This window comes from Carassius auratus, linkage group LG49B, assembly GCF_003368295.1.
Source record: "Carassius auratus strain Wakin linkage group LG49B, ASM336829v1, whole genome shotgun sequence".
NCBI lineage: Eukaryota > Metazoa > Chordata > Actinopteri > Cypriniformes > Cyprinidae > Carassius > Carassius auratus.
The window spans coordinates 401,876-419,975 of record NC_039301.1 but is presented as its reverse complement, the minus strand read 5'-3'; the positions used below and the strand labels follow the sequence as shown (position 1 = coordinate 419,975).

At 32.8% G+C, this 18,100-nt stretch overlaps 1 protein-coding gene across 16 annotated transcripts in view; it reads right to left on the bottom strand.

Moving 5' to 3' along the window:
• LOC113068748 (receptor-type tyrosine-protein phosphatase mu-like) overlaps positions 1–18,100 on the bottom strand; it is a 156,291-nt gene that overhangs the window by 25,655 nt on the left and 112,536 nt on the right. For 4 of the 16 annotated variants that reach the window (XM_026241593.1, XM_026241598.1, XM_026241601.1 and 1 more), the window contains 6 exons: positions 11,900–12,051; positions 10,492–10,566; positions 9,086–9,112; positions 6,354–6,365; positions 5,686–5,879; positions 2,694–2,702 (listed from right to left, as the gene is read on the bottom strand). In XM_026241593.1, the coding sequence (XP_026097378.1) occupies positions 2,694–2,702; positions 5,686–5,879; positions 6,354–6,365; positions 9,086–9,112; positions 10,492–10,566; positions 11,900–12,051 (469 nt within the window). The remainder of the gene's footprint in view (positions 1–2,693; positions 2,703–5,685; positions 5,880–6,353; positions 6,366–9,085; positions 9,113–10,491; positions 10,567–11,899; positions 12,052–18,100) is intronic. The other 12 variants (XM_026241595.1, XM_026241605.1, XM_026241597.1 and 9 more) reach the window with 9 other exon arrangements.

Genomic DNA, 18,100 nt, shown 5'->3' with positions numbered 1-18,100 from the left:
TCGGTTAATCTTCAAAACAACTTAAGATTCTTGTTTAGCTAAAACTGAAATCTGTTCATCATATAAAGCGATCTTATCTCTTTACAAGACTTGAATTAAACTGCTTGATTCATATGGATTCGTTTTGCAAAGGGTTTATGACAGGTTTGGGTTTTTTGGTTGTCTTTCAATAGAGGGACAGAAACCTCTCAGGGGTCGTTAAGAAAGCCTTAATTTGTGATTAACTTTAGTTTTATGGGTTTGGAACAACATGAGGGTGAGTCTGGGTTATTATCTATCAGGGATATCTAAAACGAAGACTATAAAATACTTTTGAAAATAAAATATAAACATGAACTGAAATAAATTAAATAATATTAAATATAAAAATTGTTAACTTTTTTAAATTGCATAATAAGCGTTAATCAAAATAAATGAACTATAGAAATTAAACTTTAAATAAAATAAAAAACTTAATAAGAATAAAATAAGCATGAAATGAAAAAATGTAAAAAAAATAAACGTATTCAAATAAAATAAAACTTAAATAATAAAAATAAAAACGAAATAAAAATTAAGTGGAATAAATGTAACTATAAAAACAGAAATGATTTGAAACTTAATTTATTTACTTTTTAATTGGTTAAGTAAAACTAAATAAACAAAACTTAAAATTAAAACGTAATAGAAACTATATAGATATATATATATTTTTAATAATACATTTTTATTTTAGCCAGTTTCCAAGTCTACCTTGAAGTAAAATATCTCAAACGAAAACCTAAAAAAAATAAAATAATTCACATTTAAATAAATTAATAAACTTATAAAAAATAAGAAAAACAATAAAATCACTTAAAATTGAAGTTAAAATAAAACCAAAACAGAAAACCCAATTCAAAATATTATGAAAACCTGTAATAGTATTTTTAATGACACAATTTTTTGGGGGAGTGAACTGTCCCTTTAAGAGTTGCTGTAGTGAAACAGGAGAGAATAATGATTTTCAGATGTTGCTTGATGGGAAAATAATCTTTTGAAATATAAAAGTGTGGTGCTGAATAAATAAGCTTCGGAGCAGACTGGAATGGAGCGGATGGAGAAATGGCTGGCAGGAAGCTCCAGGCTGTTTCTGTCCCTCAAGGCCGCTCGCTGTGATTGGCTGAGCCTCAAAACCACAGCCAATCAGACGCAAGACTGGAATCATGAGCCAAAACTGTGGTGATGCTAAACACCGGATCTGGATTCATCCAGAAAGAGAGGAGCGCCTCAAACACACACGTGCATTAACCTGCGTTTCGTCTGAGGATAAAAGCAGGAGGTGGAATCAAATCTAATAAACTTGTGAAATGAAATTGATGCCCAATGACACGCGCTCTCTGAAAGATGTCAAAGCAAGCATGAATAAAACAAGCATCAACCCAACTTAATAATGCATGTTGTAAGATGCACTTGTCGATTCTTTATTGTTATGCATCCCAGCATGCTCCAGGTGTTTGTGGATGGATTACTGCGCTCATGAGAAGGACCTCGGTGACGTCTGACAGCGACAATTAAAGCTTCACAGCTCGATCCAGAAGCTTCGGATGTGTTTTACCACCAAATAAACTGTTCTTTAGAGTCAGATGTTCAAATGTTGGATTCGGACACTATAAATATATTCCATTGTACTGCTATATTATTCATACACCGTCTAAAATGAAATATGACACCATTACACTTTTAATAAATAGTAGAATGTTTTTATAACATGATTTCAAAACTTTTCCTGTTTGCATATTAATTTTAGTTTAACTTTTAAAATTATATATATATATATATATATATATATATATATATATATATATATATCATGTAATACAATAATAAAAAAGAACAAAAATAATAACAATAATTGTAATGGTCTTGTATGAAATATGAACAAAAATATATATTATTTAGCATAAGAAGTGTTAATTTTTTAGTGTAACTTTATTTTTCAGTTAAAGTTTTAGTAATTTGGATGTTTAGTTTTATGTATTATGATAAAACCATTTCCACCATGGAAAAACATAAAATAAACAATTACATTTTTTATTTCTTTATTCTGTATTTTTCTTTATTTCAGTTATTTTAGTACAACAATTTAAACTTAATGAAAATGAGAAATATTAATATAAAAAAAAATTGGAAATATTTCAATTTTGTTGTGTGTTTTTGTCATTTTTATTAGTTTGAAATATAATTTTTTTTTATCTTCACTAGTTTTAGTTTAGTGCATCAAGTTAAACTGATTAAAATAAGAAATATTACTTTGGCAACTCGCAGAACTAAAATACGTTTTTAAGGTAAAATATATATTTTTTCAAATAAAGTTTATTTTATTTCAGTAATTTTCTTTTTTTGGTTTTAGTTTTAGTTTTTATAAAAAAACCGACCCATATATATATATATATATATATATATATATATATATATATATTTTTTTTTTTTTTTTTTTTTTTTTTACATTTTAAATGCAATTTTATGCAAATCATCAAAACACACAGACCTCCATTAGAAAAAGGACAACATCCTGTCTGATAATATGGCGGGCGGCAACAGTTGCTAAGGTAGGACTGGTGAAACTACAGGAGCTTTAAGACAAACTACAGGACAATCTGGAGCCAACAAGTCATATTAGCAACTAACAAGCAGCTAAAACATCTTACATATATCCAAAAAGGGCTGCTTACCTCGTTTATCTTTTCCAAAGTTAATGTACGGAATAACACGAAGCAAAAGGAAAGATAAGGGAATATTTTAGTGTTGGTCATCTCAAACCACTATTCAACATGGAAGAGAAAACACAGGAAATACAAGTAACTTTCACACTGAACTCGACTTCTATCTGAACTCTAAAAACAATCTTTATTCATATTCAATCGAGCCCTCGGTGCGGGCGTCTGGGCTGAAATATTGATTTCATTCAGATGTGAAGGATAAATCTGTGAGGTTATGGTGAGAAGATGCACAAACACAGAGCCGTGATGCATCTCTCAGTCGCACTAGACGTAAAACAAACGGCCGATCGCGCGAGTCGCGTCGTGTGTGTGAAGATAATGCACATCGTATGGTGATGAAACAGAGATAAACCTTGTGCAGTCAACGGGATTCAACAGAACTGGAGCGGTTTGGGGATGACATGATGAGCTCATGGAGAAAACTACGGCAAATAATGTTCTTCCTCAGTATTTCTGTCTTGTTTTCCAGTAAAAAATATCGAAACATATTTAAATCAAGAAATGTTTACTTGAGAATCAAGGTGACAACAAAACAAGGTGATAAAAAAAAAATCTAAATCAAGTGAGTTTTTTATTTTTATAACAACGATTATCTATGGAAGCCTGTTTCCGGCTCTGAAAAAAAAAAAAAAAAAAAAAAAAAAAAAAAGTTGTTGCGACTTTTTATCTCACAAATCAGACATTTTTTCACAGAATTGCGTCATATACACTCGCAATTGTGAGAAAAATTTCCCTTTGAATTGTATAATATAAAATACCAATCGCAATTATAAAGTCAAAATTACAATTGCAATTTTTACTTTATAAGTTGCGATTTGACTTTATATTACGCAATTATGAGATGAAAGTCAAAATTGCGAGATAAAAACTTGCAATTTTGACTTTATAACTTGCGATTTCACTTTTTTACGCAATTATGAGATAAAAGTCAGAATTGCGAGATAAAAAGTTTGCAATTTTGACTTTATAACTTGCGATTTGACTTTATATTACGCAATTATGAGATAAAAGTCAGAATTGCGAGATAAAAAGTTTGCAATTTTGACTTTATAACTTGCGATTTGACTTTATATTATGGAATTATGAGATAAAAGTCAAAATTGCGAGATAAAAAGTTTGCAATTTTGGCTTTATAACTTGCGATTTGACTTTATATTAGGCAATTATGAGATAAAAGTCAGAATTGCAAGATAAAAAGTTTGCAATTTTGGCTTTATAACTTGCGATTTGACTTTATATTAGGCAATTATGAGATAAAAGTCAGAATTGCGAGATAAGAAGTTGCAATTACCTTTATTATTTTTCTTTCATTCAGTTGCAGAAACAGGCTTCCATATATTTCTGTCAATGGGTCTGTACGTTTTTTTGTTTTAATTACGTTTTTTTTTTTCTAAGATAACTCACATAATCTTATTTTAAGTAATTTTGCGTCTCAAGTAAATGTATCTTGATTTTAAAATGTAAATATTTGTACTGGAAACCAAGACACAAGTATTGTTTAAAAATACTTAAATCAAGATACATTAACTTGTGAAGTAAAAGGACTTAAGTTTTGTTTTCTGAAAAATTTATAAAAATTAAGTGAGTTTATGCTTGAATTAAGAAAATAAGATCTGCCAATGGGGTCAGAAAACGAATCCTATTTTAGTTAATTTGTTCTTGGTTTAAGCGTAAACTTACTTAATTTTCAGAAAACAAGACTTAGTATCTTAAGTCATTTTGCATTATATGATTTAAAACTGAACAAAATACAACTTAAACATTGTTTAAATAAGATATATTTACTTGTGATGCAAAATGACTTAAGATGCTAAGTGTTGTTTTCTGAAATTAAGTGAGATTTAAATATTAAGTTTTGTTTTTTGAAGAATGCATCAGAATAAAATGAGTTTACACTTAAAACAATAATAACACAAAAATGGGTTGAGAAAATAATAGTACTAACAGTCAAGTATTTTTTCTGGTCTCATTGTTAGATATTTTTTTCCTGTTTTAAACACAAATTCACTTAATTAAAAAAGACAAAAAAAAATCTAAACATTCTTAAATGAAGATACATTTACTTAATATGCAAAATGATTTAAGATATGAAAAAATATATATATATTTTTTTTAAACAAGAATAAATATCTGTCAATGGGAGAAGAAAATGTAATATTTTTCCAACCCTACAGGCAGATTTTTTTTTCAAGCATAAACTCACTTTATTTGGGGGAAAATAAGACTTAATATCTTATGTAATTTTTCTTCTCAAAGTAAGTAGATCCTGATGTAAGAAAATGTAGATATTTGGAAAACATGATGATATTATGTCTTGCTTTCTGAAAATTAAGTGAGTTCATGTTTAAAACAATAAAAATATCTGCGAATGGTGTCAAAAATGTTTTGCCTTTGAAGTTTATTTTCTTGTATTAAGCATAAACTCATTTAAATTTTCAGAAAGTGGGACTTAATATCTTAATACATTCTTCTTCGTAATTACATCTACATTTACGCATTTAGCAGACGCTTTTATCCAAAGTGACTTACAGTGCATTCAATACATTTTTTACTACTATGTGTGTTCCATGGGAATCGAACCCACAACCTTTTGCGCTGCAAACGCAATGCTCTACCACTGAGCCAAAGGAACATCAAATGTTTTGATTGTGTTGACAAACATACTGAGTAAGAAACTTTTTGCAGTGAATACTAATAGAATAGTTCTACTAAAAAAAGAATAAATTACTCACTTCTCACGTTGTTTCAAATATGAGAGATGTTGGACGAAATGTCAAAATTTCTACATCAAGCTCTGACAAAATTGTTGCACGGAAAACTAAATCTAAACATACATTATTATTCAGTTACCACCCTTAAAAAATAAGATGCAAACAGCATGCAGTGATGTACAAACGTGACAAAACAAATGATGTCCAGAGTAAACTAAAGCAAAAGGACGCACCTCGTATTCCTCTTTGAAGCCGTAACCCTCGGCACACTTCATCTGCGTGATGTGCTGGAGGAGATCGGCCACACGGATGGCCGGATGAAGCTGTCCCGTCTGATATGGGACGTCCACCGCCTCGCGCTTCTTGAAGGAGTGAGTGTGCGACTGAACCAAGCTGCTGGTCTCGCTGTTCATGGTGTGGTTTTCATCTGACGGGAAAAATGCAAGGGACAAACGCTCAGCAAACGCAAACGGCGAAGGACTGGATGAGCAGTAGGTTGACGACTACATGAAGAGATGAGCACAGAACAACAGGTGAGTCGAGTCCAAACATGTGCATAAACAGAACCAACAAAACCAAGCCGTCTGTTCTATCTAAAGAAACTGGCTATCCGATGTCAAAATGAGGTCGCACGAATGGTGAAATGGTGATGTCTGGATGTGGCACCTTCACGACAGGGTTGGGAACCAATACCAAAAGAAAGCACATTTGAGGATGCAGGTGAGTGGAGGGTGTCACAAATACTGTATGCATGAAGTCACGGGTGACGCCATGCTAGCTAATGGGAGGCGAAATGTGACACAAGGCCATGCGAGAGAGGCGACACGGTTTGAGGGGAGAGGGGGGAGCAGATCCCACTGACAGTCACCCCCAAAAAACACAGGGCCGATTGGCAACTTACCATTAATGGGCACTTTTTAAGAGGATACATAGGTTAAACGTGAAGAAAGAAAACAGGAAGAGAGAGGAAAAAGGGTGTAAGCAACAAGATAGTTGAAGCAAGAGCAGCTACACATGAAGTCCAGAGAGTATCTGAGGTTCTGACTGACTTCCTCTGAACCGTCTGAGGTGTCGAAATGAAGGAATGAGACGAGGCCGAATCTGAACCTGCTCGACGCTCGGGTTCCTCAAGTACAAATCCCATTCAGATCCTTAACCTTGATACGTTTGTAGCGGTAACAGATACAACTTTCTAAACTGACCTAAACGAGTCCTACACTCGACTCAAGCTGGGATTTCAACTAAACAACTTTCAACGTTTTACTTCTCTTAAGATCTTATTAAAATTTCCAGGCTGGATTCTAAGTACTTAAGTAACGTTTTCGCATTAAACATCATTTTATTTCAACACTGAAACAACAAAAGACAATATTTCAACCACTTTCAATGTTTATTCAATGTCTTGAATCAGTGCTGAATTTTGTTTCAATCAATTTGCATGAATTTTGCTAATCAAATTGACACCGCAACATTGTTTCAACGTTTCACCTTTCATAAGATCTTATTAAAATTTCAAGTCTGAGTTCTAAGTACTTAAGTAACGTTTTTGCATTAAACGTCATTGATTTTCAACATTCAGGCATTATTTCAATCACCTTTCAATGCTTATTCAACATCATGGATCAAGGTTGAATTGTTGTTGAATTTTGTTTCAGATTTGCAAATCAACGTCGATATTGCAACTTTGTTTCAACGTATTACCTTTTCTACAAATCTTGTTAAAATTTCAATGTTGAATTCTATGTATTTTGGTAATTTTTTTTTTTTTTTTGGCCTTAACATAAATCAACATTATGGATCGAGGTTTAATCACTTGAACGTTTTTTTTCAAAGTTGATTTCTATGTATTCTGTTAAGCTTTCTATAACCTTTTTGCATTAAATGTCATTGTTGTTCAATGTTGATACATTTTTTCAACCACATTTCAACGCTTCTTCAACGTCATGGATCAAGGTTAAATCAGTGTTTAATTTTTTTCAATTTTGCAAATGAATGTTTCAGTGTTATTTTTTTTTACTATTGAAAAAAAAATTAATGTTGATTTCTAAGTATTTTGTCGACCTTTCTGGAACCCTTAATACGTAACTTTTTTTTCAATGTTGAAACAACTGACAATATTTCAACCACATTTCAAAATTTGGTCAACGTCACGAATCAAGGTTGAATTGGTCTTGAATTTTGTTTCTGTTTTGCAAATCAAATCAGCATTGTTTCAACGTTTTACTTTCCTATAAATCTTATTAAAATTTAAAGTCTGAATTCTAAGTACTTAAGTAACGTTTTCGCATTAAACGTCATTGATTTTCAACATTCAGACATTATTTCAATCAAACGTCTTGGATCAGTGTTGAATTTTGTTTCAGTTTTGCAAATCAACCTTGATATTGCAACATTGTTTCAAGGTTTAACCTTTTTTTTTTTTTTTTTTACAAATCTTGTTAAAATTTCAATGTTGAATTCTATGTATTTTGGTAAAGTTTTTGCAATAAATCAACATTATGGATCGAGGTTGAATTACTTGAATTCACTTTCTACAATCTTTTTGCATTAAATGTTCAATGTTGATAAATTTTTTCAACCACATTTCAACGCTTATTCAACGTCACGGATCAAGGTTAAATCAGTGTTGAATTTTGTTTCAATTTTGCAAATCAACATTTCAGTGTTTGACTATTGAAAAAAAAATTAGTGTTGATTTCTAAGTATTTTGTCGACCTTTCCACAACCCTTAACACTTTTTCAATGTTGAAACAACTGACAATATTTCAACCACATTTCAATGTTTAGTCAATGCCACGGATCAAGGTTGAATTGGTGCTGAATTTTGTTTCAGTATTGCAAATCAAATCAGCATTGTTTTACTTTTATATATAGATCTTATTAAAATCTCAAGTCTGAATTTGAAGTACTTTGGTAATGTTTTTGCATTAAACGTCATTGTTTCATTGTCATTGTCACAACTGACTTCTGTGCAACACAAAGGAAGATATTTAAAAATTAAAGAATGTTGGGAACCAAACAGTTTGACTTTCATTTCATTCAAATATCTTGTTTAGAGTTCCACAGAAGACAGAATCGACACGTTGTTCCCTTGTTAGTATGCATCCTTGTGTCTTTTAATTGGATGAATGGGAAATATACTTCCTGAACCCAAGATCTCATGGGTTAGGGGTCATGGGGGATCTCATGATTAGGAGCCATTTTTAAAAGTGATAGATTAGCATTAAAATAGGTATTGTTATAAAAACTCTTTTGACATGTGCACAACTGATTTTAGAAAGACAAAGTGTGTTTTAAATGCTATCGTGAGCATAAAGAAGACACTGATGGAAATGACCATGGGTTGCTTTATTCGTTCGTGCCACACTGTCACTCCCCCCTCATCCGGTCCACATTATCTGTCCATGCACATGAGAGGTCATAGACATACGTGACGTCACACAATGCGGATGGGATGGGGTGAAGCCTCGACTCGGGGAGGAATAAACCCTCAAGTCCCACACAGAAGAGAAAAGCAGGCAGGTATGAATGTGAGGAAGCGTCAGATCTACTTTCTGTCTGTCTCTCGTCAACACAAACAAGCTGTTCTCAGGACGCCGTCATGTGTGGAGACAGAAGCAGAGGTTTTCTCACCTAAGATTGCGGTCGGCACGAAGGGATCTGCTCACGGCCGAGAGACGTGCAGAGGTTTACAGAGAAGAGAAAAGCGGTTCAGTCCACACTGATCCAGATCAAGTCAGGAAGGTTAAACAGGTGGCCATACAGACATAAATGATGAAACGGTTGGACATGCTTTACTGGTTAAACAGTTGATACCCTTGAACAAAGAAAAAAGTTTACACCATCGTTTAAAAGTTTGGGTTCGGTGAGATTTTTTAAACGCAAAGTTATTTGATTATAAAATACTGTAAAACAAATTCTAAATATTATTCTAATGTAAATCATCTGCTTTCTGTGTGAATCTGTGTTAAAGTGTAATGTATTTCTGTGATGCTCCGCTGTATTTTCAGCATCATTCCTCCAGTCTTCAGTGTCACATGATCTTCAGAAATCATGAAAATATGATGATTTACTGCTCAAGAAACATTTCTGATTATTAGCAATGTTGAAAACATTAATATTTTTGTGGAAACTGTGATACATTTAATTTTTCAGGATTCACAGATGATCAGAAAGTTCAAAAGAACAGCGTTTATTTGAAACAGAAATCATTTGTTACATTATAAATGTATTTATCATCACTTTTTAATTTATTTAATGCGTCCTTGGTGAATGAAAGCAGCATAAATTTAGTATCGTTGAAATAATTTAGAGTAACTTTTTTTTTTTTTACTTATTATTAGTTAATAGTTTGAAATTTCTGTTTTTATATAAATTTTAGTTAAAGTTTTAGTAATTTTTGTTCATATACATTTAATTAATATATTAATTATTATTAATGTATCAGGTTAAACTAAATTGATAAGAGAAAAGTCGTCTTAGCAATTAGCTAAAATAAAACTAAAATATTTAGTAAAATATTTTATTTTTGTAAAACATATTTTATACAATTTTAGTTTGTTTGTATATTTCAGTTGAAGTTTATTTTATGTTTCGAGTAAATATTTTTTTATGGTAGCTGAATATTTTATTTTATTTTAGCATATTAAATATATTTATATAATTGATTTTATTTCAAATAATGAAAAGTTTTCTTTTAATGGGTTTTATGATAGCTGAAATTAAATAAGCTTTTTAAAATATTTTATTTTATATTTAGTGTATTTTAATTCAAGTTTATTAAAAAAAAGTAACTTTTTTGATGATTTTGTAGTTTTTATTAACTATAATATCCCTGAATAAAAATAAAAAAAACATTTTGAACAATAAATATATACTGTTAAGTGGTACATCAGCATATAGATAAACTCAAAGTTGTGGATGTGGTCTAAAACAACTCTGATTGTGATTTCATGCGGTCTATAAAGCTCAGTTATTCAACAGATGTGACAAAAGCAGAGCAGTTTCAGACAGAAAAGCGTGAACATGCAGAGCTTTACCTGGATAGTAGGAGTTTGGCACAGCGGTGCTCAGTGTGTTAGTCTTCAAGGTGAACGAAGATGGCGAGGAGACAGCTTTCAGAATAAAGAAGCAGTCAAGATGTGATGAGGAAGCAAATAAAGAGCACATATTAATTCTTAAAACACCAACAAACATTTAAATGTGACTTACATTTCTATATGCATCAAACATGTCACCGTACACTTACTAAAATAACCTTTATTTGTATTTGGATGCCATGTTAACCTATGTACCAAATATAAATTGGTATATTATTATGCCACGTACTATTGTAGCGTTTGCTTAGATTTTGAATTAGATTTTATTTATATATTTTCCATTTTATTTTAATTTTAGTTAACGTTTTAGTCGTTATTGTTGTGTTTTTGTCATGTTTTTAAAATATTTAATTTTATCAAGTATTAACATTTTATTAATATTTTGAATTAGATTTGATTTTAATATGTTCTGTGTTCTCTTTAGTTATAGTTACAATTTTAGATTTTTTTTTTATATAATTTCTTTTTTTTTAAATAAAATGTTAATAATGTTATTAGCTAAATAAAAATAAATGAATAAATAAATAAATAACACAGAATCTCAAATATAATGCAAAAATATACACATTTTATATAGGGAACTATTAATATTTAATATATTCTTAAACTGTTCAAGTTTTGTTATTATTAAAATTGTAATACATTTTAAATTGTTATAGTTTTATGAATTCAATTGATTAGATTATTAACATTCGATTATAGAGTAAAAATGGTTAAAACTTTTAAACAGAAAAAAAAGAATAATTAAAATAAATAAATAATACAATTTCATAGGAAACTATTATTGATACAACTTTTTTTTTTTTTCATTTATAAAGTTTTATCAATTCTGTTTATGAATTCAAATTAATTATTTTCATATATGAAAATTGTAATAAGGTAATATTTTTGTTAAAAGTTTTATGAAATTGTTTTAACTATTAAAACGGCAGTTGATTAGACAGTCTTTTTATTATTAAAACTTTTGATAATTTTATTATTAAAACAGAATTCCGATTTCATAGGGTGCTACTTATTTATGGCAGTTTAGTTTTGAACCAGACTTCATCTGAAATCAATCTTCAAAAGCTGAATGATGCAAAACCTGCTACAGAATATCTGAGGACAGAGTGGCAGGAAAGGAGAAGAGTTCTGATTGGCTGAGTGAAGCAGGTGGGCGGGGTCAGACACAAGCTGAGTTCTGATTGGCTGAGTGAAGCAGGTGGGCGGGACAGACGGATTCTAAGTGTCAGATCTCATTCATGTTCATGCTTAATTCAAACAAGACACATCAGATCACTTTCCGATCCTTTCTGTGTTTGAAAGGACAGCTTCTGGCTTGACTGTGGTGTGATGCTCAGAGACTCACAGCGTCCGTTCAGGTTGTGTGTGTCCATGAATGAAATGGCCTCGTCGCAGCTGGTGCCCTGCTCAGCGTAGCTCTTGTCCATGGAGTTCACCATCACCGTCATCTCCTGCCTCGTGCTGCTCAGCGTCTCCTTACGCTTCTTGGCCAGTTTCCTTCAGGAAAGACACACACAGATCACTCTCTGCAGAACTGTGAGAAGTAGACTGGTGCTTCTCTGTGTAAGAGCTGCATTCATGAAGGGAGAAAAATGACATTCAAAATTGCACAATTTAGGCAGAACTAATTATTATTATTGCTAAATAAAAATCACAGACACACAAAAAAAATATTATTGCAATATTTTACTATTGTAACAAGATAAAAGAATAGGCTATCTAAAAAAAAACTTTATAAGGCTGCACAATTTAGCAATTTCTTGTATTTTTTTTATTATTACTTCTGTATGATTTTATTTGTAAAATAACAAATATATAATGACAATATTTTTACTTTATAGAAAATACTGCACAGTTTAACATAATATTTTGTTGTATATTTGTGATTTTATATCAATATAACTATTTAATAATAAATAAATGAAAATAATAAACAAAATAAGAAATAGTACTTGTAATTTCACTATTGTTATATTTCACTATAAAATAAGAAATCAAATAAAAAAATTATGAATATTTAATAAAACAATAAAATTACAAAACTACTACGAATAATACATTAAATATAAATTTAATGACTAAATCCAGCATAGCATATAGATCACGCGTATTTCACTAAATCACAGCCTTTATAAAAATGAATAAACTGCGCTATTCGCGCATAGTTGGATGCTTGAACATTTTGGGTTTACTCGCTTCATTTGCGTGTGAAACTCACTCCGCTTGCTACGTCATAATCACATCACTACTAGAGCAAGCTCCTGATTGGTTAACGAGGTGTGAATTTTCCCCAAAGTCACTCACTCACGCGATTCGTGCAAAATCACACGTTACACACATCAAAACGCCTGAAATGCTCAATTTGCGCGAAACACATCATTCATCCCGCCTCATTCGCACGAATCACATCGCAGGACGTCTATTTGCGTCTTTGCATTGACTTAACATGTAAATCACTCACGTTTAATGCTTCATTCGCGTCTGCTGTGAGCCATACTTTGGTTTTACTTGAGTTTCAAAGAAGGTGAATAAGAGAGTTGTCCAAAAGCGCCCAGCATGAGTGTGTTTCTGTTTCTCGATGAGAACGGCGATCCTGTTAAAGACACTCATCTCGCTTTCTTCAGCTTTAAATAACGGAGGCTTGGAGATGATGACACCCAGTCAATATTAGTCTGTATTTGGGTTTACACTACTCAGGTAACTATTTATCTATCTATCCAGGTATGAAAGTTACATTTTTCTAATAAATAACATTAAATTATCTTTATATAAAATATAAGTAAGTTTAAATTTAAAGTAATATAAAACATTATTCATAATTTATATTTTAAATATATATAAAAGTAGATTTAAACATTACTTTTAAATTACATTTTTACTCTTAATATATTTATTAATTATTTATTTAAAAATTAATATTATATTACAAATGTTTATAGATTTAAATATTAAAAATGTATTTATATGATATTTCAAGTGCATTTAAATATTAGATATATACTGTATGTACATATTTTATAAATTACACAATTTTTTTATATTAGATATAAAAATATTTATTATACATTTCATTATATGTGTTATATGTAACACACACACACACACATATATATATATATATATATATATATATATATATATATATATATATATATATATAAACACATACATACACACATTTATAAATCTAAATAAATAGTATTTTCTGTATATTAAATACTCAATAATATATATAGATGGTGACGGAGATGGATTTTCCTTAAAACTAATTTCTGGCTAAGCTCTGCAGTTGGCACAAGCGAGGAGGTTTAATGCGGCCATCTGCACCCAGTGGCAGTAAATGAGAGCACTATGTGTTTTGGGGGCCACTGGTGGTTTAGAGCGATCTGTGCTTCCTCTCGGGTCTCAGGGGTCTGTCGGGGCCCATCGTATCTTTAATGGAAACCAGCGCAGCGACTCGATGGATCCTGTCCGGCTTTAAGTGGTCTAAAACTGAGCGGCAATGCCTGGACAGACCTGAGCCGCACATTAAACATAAATTAATTAAAGTGAAGCCATTTCTCTGCTTCATCCGTTCATCTGCCGAAGGTCAGCGCAATTCGAGCTTTCACAAATGGAGAAACCATTTATGCTCTCCATCATAGAGGCTCTGAGTAACACACACACCCATGTTAGTGCTCCTTTCTGTCTGGGTGCATCAATTGAATTAATTGTTCGCTTGATTGTTTCTGAACGAATCGTTTGAACAAATGATTCAAATGACTCATTTATAAAAAGAATCACGTGTCGCCACCTACTGGTGCAACTATGTAACAGCAGAAAGAATCACCGCAATTAATACAAATCAACTGACTCTATATATACTTTGTGTGTGTTTGTGAATTAAATATATATTATGATCGATGTAGTATTTAACAATACACAGTTACGATAAATCTTGAAATGCAAAAAAACACAATGTATTTTTGTCTCTAGCATTTCTAAACAGAGTCTGTCCGTATGCTAATAAGGCATAAGTCTGTTCCCTCAAACTCCAACGCTATGCTAATTTATTTTCCAATTATTCCGATCTGATTTACTACAATGGGATTTCTGAGGTAATAACACTTCAAAGTGCAGAGATCGGGAGACTAAATCTCTGGTGTGACGCGCACTTCTGATTTACAGCGCCTTGTCATCATCTAAACTGGCATACATTTCAGACGCTCGTATCTGCAAAGATTTGTCCTGGAGCTGACATTCTCACGCTACGCATAAAAACAAACGAGAATCTCCGCAGAAAGCCCTGGAACATGACAGAAGCACAGCAATTACTGGTTTCCTCGCGAGCGCTAGCAGGGCCTTAGCCATCACGTCACTGTCAAACATAATACCAGCTAATTTAAGACTTTAAGACCAAGAAAAGAAGAATAAACTGAATGGAACAAATAATGAATACATGTAAATGTAAAGCTTGAAAATACAGCTTCCAGTCGAGTTTCACTACTTTTGCTAATAATAAAACTATAAATTAAATATCTCATAAATTCTAGCGCAAATGTCTAAGGATCCTTAAATCGCTGAATTTACAGAAGATCGACCAAATGTTTACGAGTTTCTGATTAAAATGAGAACAAAGGTCTCAGAAAGGTCTCATTCAAAGGGAAAACAAGTTTTCATTTCCCATTGACATATTCGTTCTTGTTTTAAGCATGGACTAGTTTCATTTCTCAGAAAATAGGACTTCATATCTTGATTTTCCAACTCAAGCAAATGTATGTTGATTTAAAGATGTTTAGATATTTGTAATGGAAGACAATACCGAGGAAGACGATATTTAAAAAAAAAAACATTCTGCACTATTTTAACACCCTTCATTTATCAAGACCTTTTTAAGGCCCACAGAAACTCGATTCTATTCTATTCCGTTGCCAATTGTTTAGGAAAGAAATAAAAAACTAAGTAATTGAAGCTTTTCTAACATTTTCTTTATAGATTCTTGCTGGTTTGTTCAAAAACAACTAAATATGGACAGTCTAATCTCCAATATCTCAATATTAATTCTAATTTATGGGGCTCTTTTCTGTAAAAATAGAGTTTTCAGACACAGCCTTTTTGATTTTTAAATCTACATTTATATTTACACTTTGCCCTGTGATAACAAATGTAGATTTTCATCAACGCTTATGAATGCCCTCCACTGCAGCGTCCTGTGATGATGATCCACACAGGGTCCAAACTGATCCTCACAGCGAAGTGAAGCCGCCTCTCAATCATCTTGTTGATTCAGTTGTGTTCCTTATGACAGCCGCTCAACATTTCTGCCCAACGGGAAGCTAATCACTTAACTGTTTGCTTCAGAGCGTCTGCCACACGAGCCAAACTTAATGGATGTTGTCATGTAAAGTGTAATCTGTAATGCGTGAGTTTAAACATCTGGTACAGTAGTTTACCAGTGAACACTAGTCCCATTACACACTCATATCTCACACTGGTTCATATTTATAACTAATATAAGGTAACAAAAAGCTACGGGTTTCAAAACAAAATTAATCAGTTTTATTAAAGTCAAAAGTAGTATTTAACATCACTGGACCAACTGACTATACAATATACATTCATTTATACCAACAAAACTAATTTTTAGGTGTAGAAATAGCTAACAACTGCCGGTTAACATTTGTACATTGTACTAATAGTGATGTTGCACTTAAATACTACTAATAAATCACTCAGAGATCATGATATATAGGTTTGGAGACTGTCAGAGATATTTATTCATCCGAACGCTGCTGCTAATATATTCGTACTGGTTTCTATTTTTACTGCTGACAAACTCGTCACCCATGGGTTTCTACTAACACATGTGATCTGTGTTTTGTGCAATTGTGTCTGCATTTTGTCAGACGCCTGGTAACATGGGATTACTGGAGCTGCAACTGTTCTGCGTATCAAAATTGTAATTTTTTCCATTACAAAGCAGGATTTGAAAAGGAATGAAGGGTTGTGGATGCATCGTCTGGTTATTTCATGGGCGTCTCAGCGCTGAAGCCTGACAAAGCCTGAGATGTTCAGACTGTCGCTGTCGTTTATGCACCTGGGAGGGAAGGTGATTGAAACACCGACAGGGAATTTGGCAACAGCGTGAAGAGCCTATTTCCTTGCAAATGTCAGATTCACTGTAAAACTAAGAGCGAGCTGAGAGAAAATGGGAAATAAATATGACATTATGTTACTGAGCACGTTCAATAAATGACCAAAAAAAATTTCTAGATGAAGAATCAATAAAATCAGTTAAATCAGTTTAAGATTGGTCTGATCGGAAGGTTTTAGAGGAATCTTTTAAACATTAGAATGATCTTAAACTGGTTTAGGCTGTTTATTTCAGTCCTGTCTTTTGGAATCTGTAAATGTGGTAGAAATTGTTTCTCTAATCGCTTTTTATCAACCACTTAGCAACACCCTAACAATCACCAAAACACTTTAGCAATACCCTAGCAACCACGCAAATACCCTAACAACCACATAGCAACACTCTAGCAACAGCCAGAACACCTTAGCAACACCCTAACAACCACCTAAATACTCTCACAAGAGCCAGAACACCTTAGCAACACCCTAACAACCACCTACATACTCTTGCAAGAGCCAGAACATCTTAGCAACACCCTAGCAACCACCCCAAATACTCTAGCAACAGCCAGAACACCTTAGTAACACACTAACAACCACCCAAATAGCCTAGCAAGAACCAGAACACCTTAGCAACCCCCTAGCAACCACCCAAATACTCTTGCAACAGCCAGAACACCTTAGCGACACCCTAGCAACAACCAGTACACCTTAGTAACACCCTAACAACAACCCAAATACTCTTGCAACAGCCAGAACACCTTAGCAACCCCATAGCAACCACCCAAATACTCTAGCAACTACCAGAACACCTTAGCAACAACACAGCAACACTCTAGGCAACAGACACACTCTTTCAATTTAAATCTAGATTAAACGTACACACATACACACAACATACTAATATGCTTCTAATATCCAAATCCGTTAAAGGATTTTTAGGCTGCATTAATTAGGTAAACCGGAACCGGAAACACTTCCCATAACACCCTATGTACTTGCTACATCATTAGAAGAATGGCATCTACGCTAATATTAGTCTGTTTCTCTCTTACTCCGAGGTCACCGTAGCCACCAGATCCAGTCTGTGTCCAGATCAGAGGGTCACTGCAGTCACCCGGATCCAGTACTTATCCAGACCAGATGGTGGATCAGCACCTAGAAAGGACCTCTACTGCCCAGAAAGACAGCGGAGACCAGGACAACTAGAGCCCAGATACAGATCCCCTGTAAAGACCTTGTCTCAGAGGAGCACCAGGACAAGACCACAGGAAACAGATGATTCTTCTGCACAATCTGACTTTGCTGCAGTCTGGAATTGAACTACTGGTTTCGTCTGGTCAGAGGAGAACTGACCCCCAACTGAGCCTGGTTTCTCCCAAGGTTTTTTTCTCCATTCTGTCACCGATGGAGTTTCAGTTCCTTGCCGCTGTCG